A 15742-nucleotide genomic window follows, 5' to 3' on the forward strand; every position below is an offset into this window, starting at 1 on the left:
AGCTGTTTAGAATGTTTTAACAGTGCTTTTCCTTCTACCAGTGAAGCAGCCTCCTCCCATCCCTCCTACACCAGGGGGTGTATCACTAGCCAGTCAGAGCAGGAACCCCAGTACTTGTTGGTCTCACTTCACTGTGGTCTCTGGTTTCTGTACAAGGTCCAGTTTGGGGGAAGTGCTGTCCCCTCTCTGATTCAAACCAAATGCAGCAGCCTGAATGGGGCCGCAGCAAAGAGTTACGAGTTGGGAGGAAGGGAGCTGTCCATGAAAAGGACCAACCCTGACTTTTCAGGGAATTAGGGACAGGGAGTGGATCTGGAATGTGGCAGTTATTGTGCCCCTGTTTCTGGCCTGGCCGTGATCATTGTTTTGACAGCGTCTCGGGCAGGACTCAGCAGAGGTGGCAGATGGCCTTGTTTGGCCACCAGCAGTTTAACCAGGGGTGCGTGGAAGATCTAAATTGGAGGACAGTTAAACAGTAATAATAAGGTCAGGGTTAGGGGTTGGAGACCCCTGTGAGTCACTTGACTTCACTCTCTGCTTTAGTGACAGACCAAATTTGTATTCCTTGTCAGCTGTCAGGCAGTATTTGTTTGCAGAGAGATGGTCTGCTTGTATCCTCACTAGTGGAAAAAGAAAAAGACAAAGTAGCTATGCGTTCCTCACCATGGGAATGCGAAAAGGGAAATACATGTTGAGCCACAGGTGATGATAATGATTTTAAAAAGTGCCTATACTGTGCTTGTTATAGAATAAGTACCCACTAATAGTAGTATCCTTTTATTCTTGCCATCCATTTTGCATTTAAACAGTACTTGGATATGAGGGCTTAATAAATAATTTGTTACTGGGGTGCCCGGGTGGCTCAAGTTGGTTGAGTGTCTGACTCTTGATTTCCACTCAGGTCATGATCCCAGGGTTGTGGGATTGAGCCCCGCATTGGGCTCCATGCTGAATGTGGGGACTTCTTGGGATTCTCTCTCTTTCTCTTTTATTTTCTCTTTATTCCCCCCTCCTTCTGTCCCTCTCTTCTGCTTGTGCTCTTTGCACCCCCCCACCTCAATTAGAAAACAAATACTTGTTAATGAACGGGTGAAAGAAAGAAGGGCAAGGCTAGTTCTGGCAAACTGAAAATGTGTTTCTGACAGAATGAGGGAAACCTCAGCCTCTTGTTCCCATGCCATATCCATTCTTGTTCACATACATTGTTCCCTCTAATGGAAATGCCATATTATGCTTTGGGTGTTGACTGAATCACTTCAACATTCTACTTAGAGGGCATGTATTCTGAAAAATTGTTTTTGTCCCCATTCTCACTAATTATTTCCCCCTTTGAATTATTTCCATACTTTATACATACTTCATTGTATTGTAAATAGGTTAACAATGTACATGGTGCTCCAATATGGCTGTGATCTCCTGGAGGGTGGGGACGAGTGGCTTCTATATCTCCATGACTCCAGCCCCTCCAGACTTCCTGATTAATACTGATGATCTTATGGGTCAATGTTGGGACTCGCAACAGTAACTTCCAACTATATATGTATAATGTGAGATGAGATGGAGGATAAGAACGCTGACCAAAATGTCTGGTCACTTATTCACTGTGTAAACTTACTGAAGTTGCACAGTCTCCCCCCATTTCCCTATTTGTAAAATGGAAACAATAATAATAGCGGCATCTCGACTTTCAGGTATAAATGAATTAATAGATGTGAAAGTTTTAAACATGACCTGGCCCATAATAAGAAACGTTCAGTAAACGTTAGCTACTATCATGTATTAGAAACAGTATTTCAAGAATTCTGGCTTTAGATCTGGTACCTTGAGTTGGAGTCCTGGTTCTGTCTCTTACTGGCTATATGCCCTTGGCTAGGTTGACAACTTAAGTCTCTTCCTTCATTTCCAAAATGAACATAATACTGGCATCAATCTCATGAGGTTAAAGAAGGAAGATAATGAGAAATTACTAGTATGTTTTTATAGTGAGTATTGTTGAAATTGTGATTTTTATGGTGCTTTAAAGTTAACAAAGCAGTTAGAAGTAAATATATTCCTTGTGCTTCTCACAGTAATTCCATGAACTAGGACAGATTGGTTTCTGACTGTTTCACAGGTGAGATCCTTAATTACTTTGCAGTGGATCCAGGGGCAGGATCCACATTTCCTATTTCCCATTTCCACAGTCTTTCTGTGACCAGGCAAGTCATTCCAAGGGAAAGCAGTTCCTGAGGTTTGATTAGAAATATGGGAGGAAGCGGTGGGTTAAGCTCTGACAGATACCCAGTGACTCAGGGGGCATTCTGAATGTTACCTAGGGTTCATTTGGTGCATTGCAGTATCTTTGGGGGTACTCTTTAAAATGCAAATGCCTTGGGGTGTTTAGGTGGCTCAGTCAGTTAAGTGAGGTCATAATCTCACAGTTTGTGAGTTTGAGCCCTGTGTCGGGCTCTGTGCTGAGATTGCAGAGCCTGGTTGGGATTGTCTGTCTCTCTCTCTGCTCCTCCCCCACTCACACTCTCACTTTCTCTTATAATAAATAATAAAAACCCCACTACCCCCCCTCCCCCCACCCCTGCCTCATCTACACATGTCCATAATGGAGACAGATTAGGAAAAGTCCCCTCATTCAGGCTGTGGACTATAGTGTCTTCCCCAAAGTTTTGCTATTAGGTTTACCAGGGCACTCTTGAGCTTTGCAGACAGTCAGCAGAGGGAATAAACAAGCATGCATCCACAGTGGTGGGAGAGTGGGTAGGAGGGGAGCCTTAGCTAGTTGCTTTTCTAATTTGAAGGAAGGGAAATTGTGGTCTCTTCCTTGGTCAGCTATTGAGCAATTTAGGGTCACCTTTTAGGATAATGCATCCTAAAGTGTTGAAAAGAAATACATTGGAGATGGCTGACTTACTTCACTGGGTACTGAGCCAAAAGAATTTTAGCTTCATCCTTGTTCCACCTGACTGCCTTTCATATGCTGGTTGTGTAACAGGTGTTGTTATGGTTAATTATGAGATCAGTGAGAGGTTTAAAGATGCTTTACCCACTCTCTCCCCACCCCCACCAGCCACCCAATACAGAGTGAAGACAGGAGCGAGACTTTCAGGATTTAAGAGACAAATGGATTCTTATTGCCCACACACCTCTGTGTACCCCACTACTTGATGCTCATTTATGTCTGTCTTCTCTGTTGCTTCAAAACCCTCTGCCACTTCCAGAAAAGAAAGCATGGATGTATGCCCAAGTCCACCTTTTTTAAATGTCAGGAACTCTTGTTTCATTTGGATCATTTCATTAAAGGCTTGGGAAGCTGTGGCTCCCTCTCCCCCGGTTGACTGCCATCCTCTAGTGCAAGGTGATGGCTCATACCAAGCAGCAGCCTTTGCACTATGAGGCAGGGCAGGGCTCTGAGAATCCAACACACTGTTGACAGTGGGGTAAGTGAGCTTTCAGGTAGCCTTTAGTGTCAGTTGGAACAGGGACTGAGTTCAAGATGAACCTCCCCAGCACGGGGGCAGAAGGAAGTTGCGACTGTAAAATACCTAGTTCGGTACCTGGCACAGAGCAAGTCAGTGCTGATACACGGTGGTGGTGATGGCTGCCTGAGGTCCAGTCTCTAGCACCTTCCTCTCCTGTTCCAGTCCAGGAGTCTTGATTCCCCCCTCACCCCCCGCCCCGATGCATTCTTTGTTCAAGTGGCTGCTCACTGCTCTTAACTCTGAGATCTCTGGCAAATTCCTCCCACTCTTTGGATCTGAGTGTACATCTCTGTGCCGAGGGTGTAGGACTAAGCATGGGGGATTTTTTGAGGATCCACAGTTGGCCTGCAGGGGGGCCTGTGAGTCCCTGAAAACCATGACCAAAACTGTTGATGTATGTGTTGTGGGAAGCACTCTTGACTGTAGTGAGGAAGCATTGTTCATCGGGAGTCTGTGATGCCTCTAAATGTACTCTGATAGCAGTTACTCCACGTCCTAAGGTTGGATAAACGTGTTCTTCACAAGATGATGATAGGTGGTACTTGGGTACATGCTATTCCTTGATATGTGACTATTTTAGTGTTCCAAAAATATTAAAACAGACATTTCATGATTACTATTTCTTTGGAGGCAGCTAAGTGTTGCTTTTAAAAAAGGTGCCTTAAATGAACAATGGCACAGAGCTGAGTTGATGCCTAAGTTTGAACAATAGTGATCTCTCCTAAGCCCCACCTGGTACAGAGAGAGGAGTGGAGTCTCAGAGGAGCAGAGAAAAGGTCGTAAGGAAGTTGATAGTAAACTTTGGACAACAGCTCACTGGTCCTTCTATCTATCCTGGTATGACAGACAATTCTCTCTAAGCTGGAGAAGTTTCCCATCCTCTCTGAAGTTTCCTCCAAGAACATTGTCCCAGTCGGGCCAGGAATCCTGCCCAGAAAGTTTCCACCTGGGCCACTTTTTGGGCAATGCCTGAAGAGAGGCTTCTATTGAGGGAAGACGAGAAACACTGAGAAAACAAGTCACGTCTTTTATCCGCATGCTCCTTCAATTTTGAGAAGTAGTTCTCATATTTTAGTGCTTCTGAAATTGGGATGCATCTAATAAAGTGGTGTTCCCTTGAGTTCTGGATAGCTATTGCCTTGCCAAAAGATGTTATTAAATGGATAGTAGCTTAGAATGGAAAGAACGTTCCTATTTTTTCCCTCCTCCCAAGCAAAGTACATTGGAAGTTGGGACTTCTAATAAATACATGAATTGAAAGAGAATTTCTCTTTAAAATAAAAGTGCTCATTTGAAGCCATTTCTTATTCACAAGATGGAAGGTTCGTGAGTAAGAAGGGGAATGAGTCACCAGGACAGGTATGGAGACACTTAGCTGAGACCCAGCTTTCTGGGTCCTCCCACATCCTCCTTCAGATTTATAAATCATGTGAATTGATTTAGTCTTCTTCCCAGAGTTGTGCCTCACAGAACATTCTGGAACTTCAAAGTCCAAATTCTAAACGTGGAGGGGGAAGGATGAACCAGATGCCACAGGTTCAAGCAGATTTCACTATACTGTGGCAGAGTCTTGAATCCCCCATATTCCATTTTTGTAGGAGGAGAGCCCTTCGGTGTATTTTTGCAAACAGTGAGCTTGAAGTGGATTAGAAACACTTGATTGATTAGACTTCACAAATTAGGATTTTTTCTTGGCCATTTTTGTTCTAGCTGCAGTAGAGATTGATGGATTGTGACTTGTGGTTACCAAACCCAGGAAGAGGAGAGGGGGCTGCGTAGGGGACACACCCAAGAGGAGCAGAGCAGGCTTTCAGCGGGAGCCAGGGGCGGTGCCGTCCCATCATTTAGAGCGCCAGGTCATCAACAACTAGACCGCGGCCTTTAGAAGTCAATGGAATAAGTAAACTGGAAAAGGTTGAAGAGAAAAAGCCAAAGAACGTGTAAGTAGAGGATTATACGGAGGCATTTAAAATTACAAAAAGCAGGAATAACAAGGCAGCAGATGGAATCTGGCCCCACAAGGCCTCGCCAAGCTAACTCTGAGAAGCACTGTGTAGAAAGTGTTCTCTTTATGTCCCTTGAAGCATTCATGGGGTTTCCTAGCCAAATTCTCAGGCTGTTTCTATGGCGCTTACAAAGAAAAAGAGTAGAGCAGTAGCGACGTGTCCCCTCCCTTCTCATTCTGCGTCCTCTTCGCGGCCTCGTAAAATAAATCTCCGGGTTCAATGAGAGTTAATAAAAAGTGTTGTGGGGGCAGGAGATGCTGACTGTTTGGGATTTCTCACACACAAAGAAGGAGAATTTCTCTAAGAGTAAACGGTGTTTATTTTTTTGTTGATTTTTTTCAATCAAATGGAATTGCTTACTTAAAAAAAAAACTTATCTCTTTTCTCTTTAAATACTACAGACAACCTCATTTTATCTCAGCAGACACCTAGAAACAAAACACTGGACCCACCAGAGAAAACCGGGCAATAAAAGCATCAGAAATTCAAGTCAACTATGGAGAATTAGTGTTAGCTGGCAGCTCTCAATTCTAAACACAAGTGTCTCAGAACCTATTGGGTTTGACAAAAGTCTCTTAGAACTGGGGATCTGGGAAAGTTGGACTCCTTTTAATGCTATTCCAATCGTTTTCTGCATAGGGAAATTAATGTCAATGCATCAAATGAAGACCCAAAGAAACATTTAAAAACATGTTTGACTAGTATTCAGTATGTGAGATTATTAAGTAATAACTTGTCTTCCTAGTTAACCTTGTCCTGGAATATATATAGGTTATTTGTAGCCGCCACTGCTATAATATTTTCTGAAGGATGCCAAGCTGTATGCAAGATCTTTTTGCTAAAGTCCAGACTGTCGACACTGATCTCGTCTTTTCTCCGCTTGCCCCCCACGCACACTTTTCGCGGTTTTAGAATAGCCCGGGGTTTGCTGTTTTCCCTCGAGGCCTCAAGGGTGACATCACGCTTGGTGTTTCTGTCAAACATCCTGAAGAAGTTGTTGTAGGAGCCTGTCATGATGACGCTGCAATGGAGAGAGGAAATAGGGAGTGACTGAGTGCTCTGGAGAGAGGCAGTAATCTATCCCCGTTGTGTCTTTTTGGAGCTAATGACATCACATCGTGGCCAGCTTATGACACCCTAAGTTGTATTGAAAACAAAAAAGACGAAAACCCAAACAGGCTCGATGGTGTGACTGTGGTCTAGGTTTTGAATCACTGAAAGCAACAAACTCTTTGGCTGGTTTGGAAATGAAGGGCTGTGATAATCCTCCTTATTAATTCTGTTGGACAGATCCCTTATCTGGGTCCGTAAATGAGTCCAGTGGTTTTAATGATCCCAGCCCGACCTGCCTTGGGGTTGTGAGGCTGGAGAGAGGTCAGGACAGGAGGACCACGTGGAAACAGTGGTTGTGCACATTTAAAGCACGGTCGCAGTAGTGGGGAGTCCACGCTGCCCAACCTCCACGTCTTTCCCCAAACAGTCAGCATGGGGGGAGACACCCCGAGTGTAGAGTGCACTGACCCTGGCGCGTCCTCCCCATGCTGAGAGCCAGCTCTTGATTCAGCCTTGCAGAAAAGTTACAAAGAAAAAAAAATGGATGTCATCATGGTCTCTCCCTCAGGAAGACAGCAAACAAATTCAAATCTTAAAAGAACTTGGGATGGGAAAGAAGCCCTGCTAGTGGATTGACAGATGGCTTCCATATTTTCATAAGACTTCTCCATCCTCAGGCGTATTGATGATTTACTGAGAGCAGTGACTGCGAAAGCTTTACAAAAGCAAGGGATTCAGTCTTTACTGGTGACGCTTTGTACACAGTGGCAGGGTGAGAGGGGGATAATGCTGCCTCAGGAACATCCCACAGGGGCTGCACTGGACAGGCTGGCGTGGCCCTGTCTCAGGGTGCAGCCCTGCTGGTTTAGCTACAGTGCGAGAGAATATACCTCAGCTGTGCTCACATGGTGTCAGTGCATAGTCATGTGAGGGGGAAGCTGAGAGCATGGGGCCATGGCCAGGGGGAAAAGGTTTTTAAGCACTGGGTCACCTGTGCCAGGCAAATCGATCAAGGGCGAGATCTGGTTACTCTGGCCCAGGGAATGGATGTTATGAAATGTGTTGGTCTCTGTAGGAGAATAAACTGTTGTTACCTTATCAGGAAGGGTGCAGAGTACTTGATCACTAAAATCTCATTTTGCCTTATGTTATCCCTGATGGGGGACTTACCCATGATCACAAGTGACTAGCACAGTGTCACACTGTGATGAAGTGTCACACTCAGGCCTCCAACCCACATGTGCCTGACCCCCAAGGCCTAGCACGCAGCCACTTGGCTTCACTGCTTCCCATGAACTGCCATTTTCTTCCCCCACCACGACTTGCTGCTCTCCTTTCCAACAGAGAGCGTCCTTCTTGTCTGTCTGTTGATTTTTGTTTGTGTTTTTAAAACTCTCAATCTTACCTGAACCAAGAATTGTCTTGGTTATGGAAAGAAACTGTGACGTTATGAAAAAGAACGTAGACTTAGGATTCAAACTGAAAGTTTCTTACTCTTGTCTCTACTACATACTGGCTCCTGAGCTTGGGAAGGTTACTTTACCTTGCTGAGCCTCAGTTTCTGCAACTATAAAATGGGGATGATGAAACCAACTTTGTCAGACTGTGGTCAGAATTCTAGAACATGATGTGTGAGAGGATGACAAATAGGTACTTTTTGAGTCTACATTAACAGAGGTTATTGAAACAGTAACAAATAGGAAAAATCTCTTAACAATATATGAATCAATGCATTGATATAAATATACAAAGAAGAATGTAAAATGCTTCCCCCTGGGGAGCTTTGGTTCCTACATCACATCTGTGGTCTCTTCCCTCAGCCCTTAGACAAACTGGGTGCCGTGACTTGGGTCCTCTGCCACATGGTGACTCTTTCCAGGCCTGCTAAATGGAAGGCACATTTTGGTTCACTGGCAAAGCAAGCCGAGTAATGGTCAGAAAAGCTGGTGTTTTACAAAAAGCTCCAACCTCTGAGTGCCTTGCCATGATCGAATGGAGGGCTTCCAAGCCCTATTGCAGGTGCTGCATTCCTCAACAAACGAAATCAGCTTCTGGTAGCCTGTACTTCATTCTGAAAGTCAGGGAATCATCTGTATTTGTCAAACTAAAAATGAACCATTAGAAGGTAATATGATGTATTGTTGAAATAAAAGGCCTTAAAACAATAATAAATCACTTTGAGGGGATATGATGAATGAGGCCAACAAGAATTTGGCTAATGAATGACTAGGGCCTTTGGCCAGGTCTACGCTAGAAGTGGCCAGGAATGATTTTCAACCTAGAAAGTGCACTTTGCAAAAATCTGAGCTATTTATACTGGAATTTGCGGGCAGATTATTAGCGTTCTTCATCTGAGCCATGTTGACGTAATTCTGGGGGTGTCTGATATGTATAACAGAGGATTTTCTCATTGATGTTAAACGGTCACCTGTGCCAGTCTTGAAAAAGGATTGGAGGGTCTCAACACATCCTGCCCTTCCTGCCCAGTCTGAGCTCAAGGGAAATCCAGTGACCCACACGGTGGACTCCTGCCAGGGCCAGGGGCTGGATTCTCATCACCCTTTGATGGTGACCTCTTTAGGATTGACTGTCCGGGGCCTCGGCCAGTACAGGACCCACCTTTGGAAGGTTCCCTAGCTGCAGAGCCTCTCTTACCTGTCTGACCCATTCCACACACACTCAAATTTATCAAAAATGCAGTCATTTTCGTAGAGGGAGCACAACTTGCTGCGGAGGTAGTCATGCACCTGTTGGGGAAATAAATCAAGAGGGTCAGTTATTTTTAAAAATGATTATTTCTGTGAAGACCTCCTCTTCTGACGGGAGCTGTTAATTCTCCCAGATGAATTAGATGGCCCTTGAATCAGATGGCCCAGGTCTGATTCCAGATTCACCTTCTTGAGCAGTGGGATATCAGGATGGGTTGGTGAGCTGCTTACGTGGTGAGTGTGGCTACCTAGGGAGCCAGTAGCCTAAAGAAGGGCCCAGGAGGTGGTAGAATCCCATTTTCTAAACTGATTTACTAGTAGGCATTAGACGACCCCATTCACTTGGTCTTTAACTCAACAGATGTTTATTGCTTGCCTGCTATGAGCTTGGGCTAGGCAGTGAACAGGATACTCTTGATGTGTTTTCATCCCAGCATAGGGGCAGGTGTGCATTCACATGGGCCTTTTATTCTGAGGAAGGTGAGGGGACCTCGCAGAAAGGATTGCTGAGCTGTCTGTATTGTGATAATGTAAGACAGCAAAGGCAGGGAGGCTGGTGATAACCTGGTGACAGATGATGGTTTGGATTTGGTGAGAGCAGCGGTGGGAGGTGGTCAGCTTCCCTGGCCTGTTTGCAGGGAGAGCGGATAGGACTTGGGGATGGTGCACCTATGAAGTGTGGAGGGAAGAATGGGAATCGAGATGGCTCTTTGCCCTTTCTCTTGAGCAAGTGGAAGGACGGAGTTGCTATGTGCGTTTTTGGGTATGACCATTTGGAGATGCCCATGCAGGTGGAGCTGTCGAGGAAGCTCTGATGTAAAGGTTGCAGCCCTGAAGTATGTAGCATTTGTCCTCTGTTTCCATTTTAAGAATCCAGGTTACTACTTGAGAGTGAGGAAGGGCAGGGGAGGCTTAGGAGTCAATGCTGAGTTGCCTGAAGGCACTGGGGCCCCATGAAGTTGTTGAATGTGAATTTTACATGAGACCATCCAGCATGGTTGGGTCATTCATCCCATGTTCCATGAGGTGTTCTGGGTATCGGAAAGCTCTATGAGTCATTTGGTCAGTGCAAGTATTTATAACTCTGCAAATGGCCATTTGCAGTCAGTCCTGGGCCTTGTCAGGGTACCTACTTAACTGCTTTGGTGACCAGAGAATCCGTGTGCAGCACTTGATAACTCTGCTGTATGTCAACTCACTGTTGTTCCCTTCCTCTCCTGCCTTGGTTTGGGCATCCCGGAGGTGGTACACGTCTGATGTAGAAGGCTGTTTCTGTTTGTAGGGTGGAAGATCTCTCGTGATTGTTAAATGAGTCATTGAGCAAAGAAGCAGAAGAGAGCCTAAGGGTAAAACTAGGACTGACTGCTGGTCCTGACCAGGGTTTGGCAAACCTTTTCTATAAAGGGCCAGAGGGTAAATATTTATGCTTTGTGGGCCATATGACCTTAGTGGCAAACACTCAGCTCAGTCCTTGTAATGCAAAAGTAGCCTCAGGTGATACATAAACAAATGAGTGCGGGTGTGTTCCAATAGAACTTTATTTACCAAAACAGGTGGGGGACAAGATTTGCCTCTGGGTCACAGTTTTGTCTACCCGAGGTCTTTCATGCCTTTTCTGGACTTTTCATTGACTTGTTTCTAGGTTCTTTGTCCTAGAGGAAATAGAAGGCTGGGGCTTCTGAAGGGAAGTATGCCAAGCTGGGAATTAATCCAGTGGTTAATGGAAGCCAAATTTGTTGTTGCTGTGTAGACACAACTCAGAGATATTGTAGGTTCCAGACCACTGTAATAAGGTGACTATCATAGCAAAGTGTGTTAAATAAACTTTCTGGTGTTCCAGGGCATGTATAAGTTATGTGTACACTGTACTTTAGTCTATTAAGCGTGCAATACATCGCATTATCTAAAACACAATGTCTATACCTTAAGTAACAAATAATTACTAAAAAAAATGCTAATCGTCTGAGATTTCCAGCAAGTTGTCCTCTTTCTGGTAGTAGTAGGTCCTGCCTCAGTGTTCATGGCTGCTAACTGATCACCGTGGTGGTGGGACGAGGGCTGGTGTGGCTGTGGCTGTTTCTTAAAATAAGATAGTAAAGTTTGCCACATCGATGGACTGTTTCTTTCACAAGTGATTTCTCTGAGGCATGTGATGCTATTTGACAGCATTTGACTCACAGCAGAGCTTCTGTAAAAATCGGAGTCAGTGCTTCAAACTCTGGTGGTGTTTTATCAACTAAGTTTATGTGATAAGTAAAATCCTTTGTTGTCATTTCCACAATCTTCCCAGCATCTTCACTGGGAGTAGATCGCATCTCAAGAAACCACTTTTTTTGCTTCTCCATAAGAAGCAACCCCTCATCCTTTCAAGTTTTATCATGAGATTATGGCAATTTAGTCACACCTTCAGGCTCCACTTGCTATTTCCATCACATCTGCAATGATTTCCTCCACTGAAGTCTGGAACCCCTCAAAGTCCTCCCTAAGGGCTGGAATAAACTTTTTCTCAACTCCTGTGAATGTTGATGTTTTGGCTTCTTTGTAGGAGTCACAAATGTTCTAAATGGAATTGACAATGTTGTATCCTTTCCAGAAGGCTGTGCATTTTCTTTGCTTACACCTATCCCAGAGGAATCGCTATCTAGGGCAGCTATAGCCTCATAAAGTGTCTTTCTTCAAGAATAAGACTCAAAAGTCAAAACTGGAGTCAACCCTTTCAAACCCTGCTGCTGCTTTATCAACTGTGTGTGATATTCTAAATTTGTGTTACTACATATGAAAGCAACATTAATTAATCTCATTGTATGTCTCTATTAGAGCTCTTGGGGGACTAGGTGCATTGTCAATGAGCAATAATACTTTGAAAGGAATCTCTGCTTCTGAACAGCAGGTCTCAACAGTGGGCTTAAAATACTCAGTAAACCATGTTGTAAACAGACATGCTGTCACCCAGGCTTTGTTGTCCCATTTGTGGAGCACAGGTGAGTGTATATAGCATATTTCTTAAGGGCCCTAGGATTTTCAGAGTGGTAAATGAGCTCTGGCTTCAACTTAGTCACCAGCTGCATTTGCTGTTAACAAGAAAGTCAGCCTGTCCTTTGACCCTTTGACGCCAGGCATTGATTTCTCCTCTCTAGCTATAAAACTCCTTGACAGTACCTTTTTTTTCTTTTTTTTTTCCACTGAAGAAGGCCGTTCTTCTACATTGACAATCTGTTGCTTGGGGTAGCCACCTTCATGAATTATCTTAGCTTTCGTGTTCTGCAGCTGACTTCCTTCCTTAAACCTCAGGAACCAACCTCTTCTAGCTTTCATCTTTTCTTCTGCAGGTTCCTCCTCTCTCTCACCCTTGACAGCATTCAAGAGAGTTAGAACCTTGCTGTGGATTACACTTTGGTTTAAGGGGATGTTGCGGCTCATTTGACTTTTCTCTCTGGACCACTCGTGTGTTCAGTGGAGTAGCACTTTTAATTCCTTTCAAGGACTTTTCCTTTACATTCACAACTTGGTGAACTGTTTGGCCTAAGAGGCCTAGCTTTCAGCCTACCTTGCTTTTTACATGGCTCCCTTGCTCTGCTTAATCATTTCTAGTTTATGATTGAAAGTGAGAGATGTGTGACTCTGCCTTTCATATGAACACTTTGAAGCATTAGGGTTATTGCTTGGCCTAATTTCAATATTGTTGTGTCCAGAGACTCTGGAGGCCAGTAAAGGAGGAGAGAGATGGGGGAAAGACTGTTTGGTGGAGCAGGCAAACACACACACAGCATATACTGATTAAGCTCACCAATTTATATGGGCATGGTTCATGGCACCCCAAAACAATTACAATAGTAAAGCCAAAGATAACTCATCACAAATCATCATAACATGTCATAAAGCTTAGAGACGGTAAACATGACACAGAGATGTGAAATGAGCCAATGTGTTGGAAAAAATGGCACTGGTTGACTTGTTCGATGTGGGGTTGCAGCAAACCTTCAAGTTTTGTTTTCGGTTTTTTTTTTTTTAAAGGCAGTATCTGGGAAGTGGGATAGAATGAGACATGCCTGTACTTTAGTTTTCCCAATTTTTTTTTTTTTTTGGCAAAAAAGATGAGCCAAATAGCTTATTATTTTCATCCTTATCTCCAGGTTCCTCATAGCTCTGATATGCTATGGAGCACTTTGTAGACAAGGCACGGATGTGAGTGTTCTGAGAATGGAGAAAATGGTTTTGAAAACACAGAGTTAAGCAGTTTCTATGATACAGAACTCAGAATCCTACAATGGTCAGGAATTGTAAATCTCTAAGAAAGGGATAGATTACTATTTTATTTCACTGCAATTACTCAAAAAAAAAAATTTAGTTCAGCCTATGCTCTTCTTTGTAAGCTTTTCTTGACCTCTGAATTTCACTTTGGGCATTTTTTTCTTATAGAAACATAAGTCAATAATAAGTACCAAAACATGTGTGTTTGGAAGTGTGAATCCATTAGTAGAAACCACATTGCCAATAACTCTATAAATAGTTCTTGAAAGACAGAAGTCATGAGTCCAAAGGAAAATCTGGTCTGAACTAGTATTTTCTCCTCCTCAACAGCTAAATTTTGAGCTGCTCCTGCTGCCTTGGCTTGAAGTCATCTAAAGAAGAAGAACATTGGGTGTGAAGGTACGTTATCTTTATGTTCTGTTGCTAAAACAAGAAACAAAACCTTAGGCAAACAAGGTGGACCAATCTCCACCAGAGGAGAGAACAAGGTTAAGGTAGGTTCATTAGAAATATCTAAAACACAGAGCAAGAGAAAACTTCAGACTCACCCAATTTGATGTTTTTTTTCTTGATGTTCCAAATACTTGTTGTCCATGTTCCTATTGTGTATGGCTTTCTTGACACTAAACTGAACCTCCCAACATAGAGGTTCCCAAATTACAAACTCATGGAAGCCTGGTGTTGTACAGTTAATGAACTGCTCATGAGGCTGAGCAAGAGTCAACTCTAGTGGTTGGTTCTTACATTTCAGGGGTTGACAGACTTGGCCTTGTGAAGAGTCAGGTAACAGATATTTTAGGCTTTGCTAAAGCTATAATGGGTTATAATTCCTCTGCCACAACTATTCAACTCTGCCACTGAAGCATGAAAGAAACCACAGACCATATATAAATGGTCAGGTGTGGCTGTGTTTCAGTAAAATTTCTTGCACTGAAACAAATGGAGGCTAGATTTGGCCCACCAGCCACAGCTTGCCAACCTCTGTTCTGTAGAAAAACTTGAAAATAGCTGATGATCGGTAAGTCTACAGTTTGTTATTCCTGGAAAGATACTTGAGAACAGTGGATGCAAGTATGAAAGTACATGGCAGGAACACTACTTACTTCCCTCCCCAGGGAAGGCATCCGTAACTGATGATGGAATTATTTCCCTTTGGGCCAGCCGTTGTAGTCCTCGTCAACAGTGTTCTAGATATTTGGTCAGAGTTTATTTACCATCTTTTATACTGTATGTTACCATTTTTGGTATAGCATTTAAATTTAAATTGCTTCGAAATATGCTATCTAAAGTTCAAATAAACTTTTGTAACATTGCATTTCAGAACAATTTCAAAGCCTTTGACAAAGAACACTTCCACATCCACCACTAGCTGAACTTGGTTTGAGAAGCATGCTCTTAAAATGCTTATTATTCTATGTCACAGCTCACTGTGTTCTAAAACTAGCTTTGTTCTTAAAGCCATTCTCTAAAATGCAAGTACTAATTGCTCCTGCCACTGAAGAGCCTAAATCCAGTTTTCTCTATTCCAGGCTTGCCAGCAGGCCACACCTCTGTCAATACCACCCACGCTCAGGTTCTACTTGACATTGCCCTCTGTTTGGTATTAAGGATTTGTAACACTACATGTTTGTCTCTGCAGCTGGAAGAGGACATTCCAGTTGGCTGTAGCCCTGCGCTGAAGAAAAGTGTTGTGAAGAGGGGCCTTGAAGTCCGGCTGGATCTGGAGAAGAGTAAGACCCCAAATATACAGGGCAGGCTACTGCAACCACAAACCATCTCAATTACCTATGTTGTCCTGATTTCTGGGCTCAAAACCTCATAGCACCTTGTGTTACTCACAGTTGGCCAAAGTTCTGGGGGTTCTCAATCTTCTCTCTCAATTTCTTCTAAAATGTTGGCTTTTCTTGTAGCCATGGCAGTAGCAGGACTTTTGCTCATGTGTGTCAAGGTGGGGTAGGTGGGCTCCTTGCTGCTCCAGACCATGATTCCTCAGCTCTTTTGAAGTCAGATTGCCAACTAATCTCCCTGCTGTCTACCTTGTTACAGTCAGCAACAGGACTCAGAACTCTGCAACATTCCTTGAACCAATTTTAGGACCCAGATCCCCCTCCCATCATTCTTCTGGTCTCCTAGTTACGTGGCCTCATCATTCTTAATGGATTTTTTCCCTTCACCTCCTTGGTCATGTCATGAGACTTGCCATGACTGTACTTGTTTAATAAGTACTAATCTATGCTACCTCCTATCTTTT

At 43.6% G+C, this 15742-nt stretch overlaps 1 protein-coding gene across 10 annotated transcripts in view; it reads right to left on the reverse strand.

Annotated features, from left to right (window-relative positions):
• Positions 1-5137: 5137 nt before the first annotated feature.
• Positions 5138-15742, reverse strand: part of PPP2R2B (protein phosphatase 2 regulatory subunit Bbeta) — a 453296-nt gene continuing 442691 nt past the window's right edge. For all 10 annotated transcript variants that reach the window (XM_077772959.1, XM_077772955.1, XM_077772962.1 and 7 more), the window contains 2 exons: positions 9188-9279; positions 5138-6500 (listed from right to left, as the gene is read on the reverse strand). In XM_077772959.1, the coding sequence (XP_077629085.1) occupies positions 6221-6500; positions 9188-9279 (372 nt within the window). In that variant the 3' untranslated portion in view covers positions 5138-6220. The remainder of the gene's footprint in view (positions 6501-9187; positions 9280-15742) is intronic.

Source organism: Crocuta crocuta, unplaced genomic scaffold, assembly GCF_008692635.1.
Source record: "Crocuta crocuta isolate KB4526 unplaced genomic scaffold, BGI_CrCroc_1.0 scaffold107, whole genome shotgun sequence".
In the NCBI taxonomy this organism is placed as follows: Eukaryota; Metazoa; Chordata; class Mammalia; order Carnivora; family Hyaenidae; genus Crocuta; species Crocuta crocuta.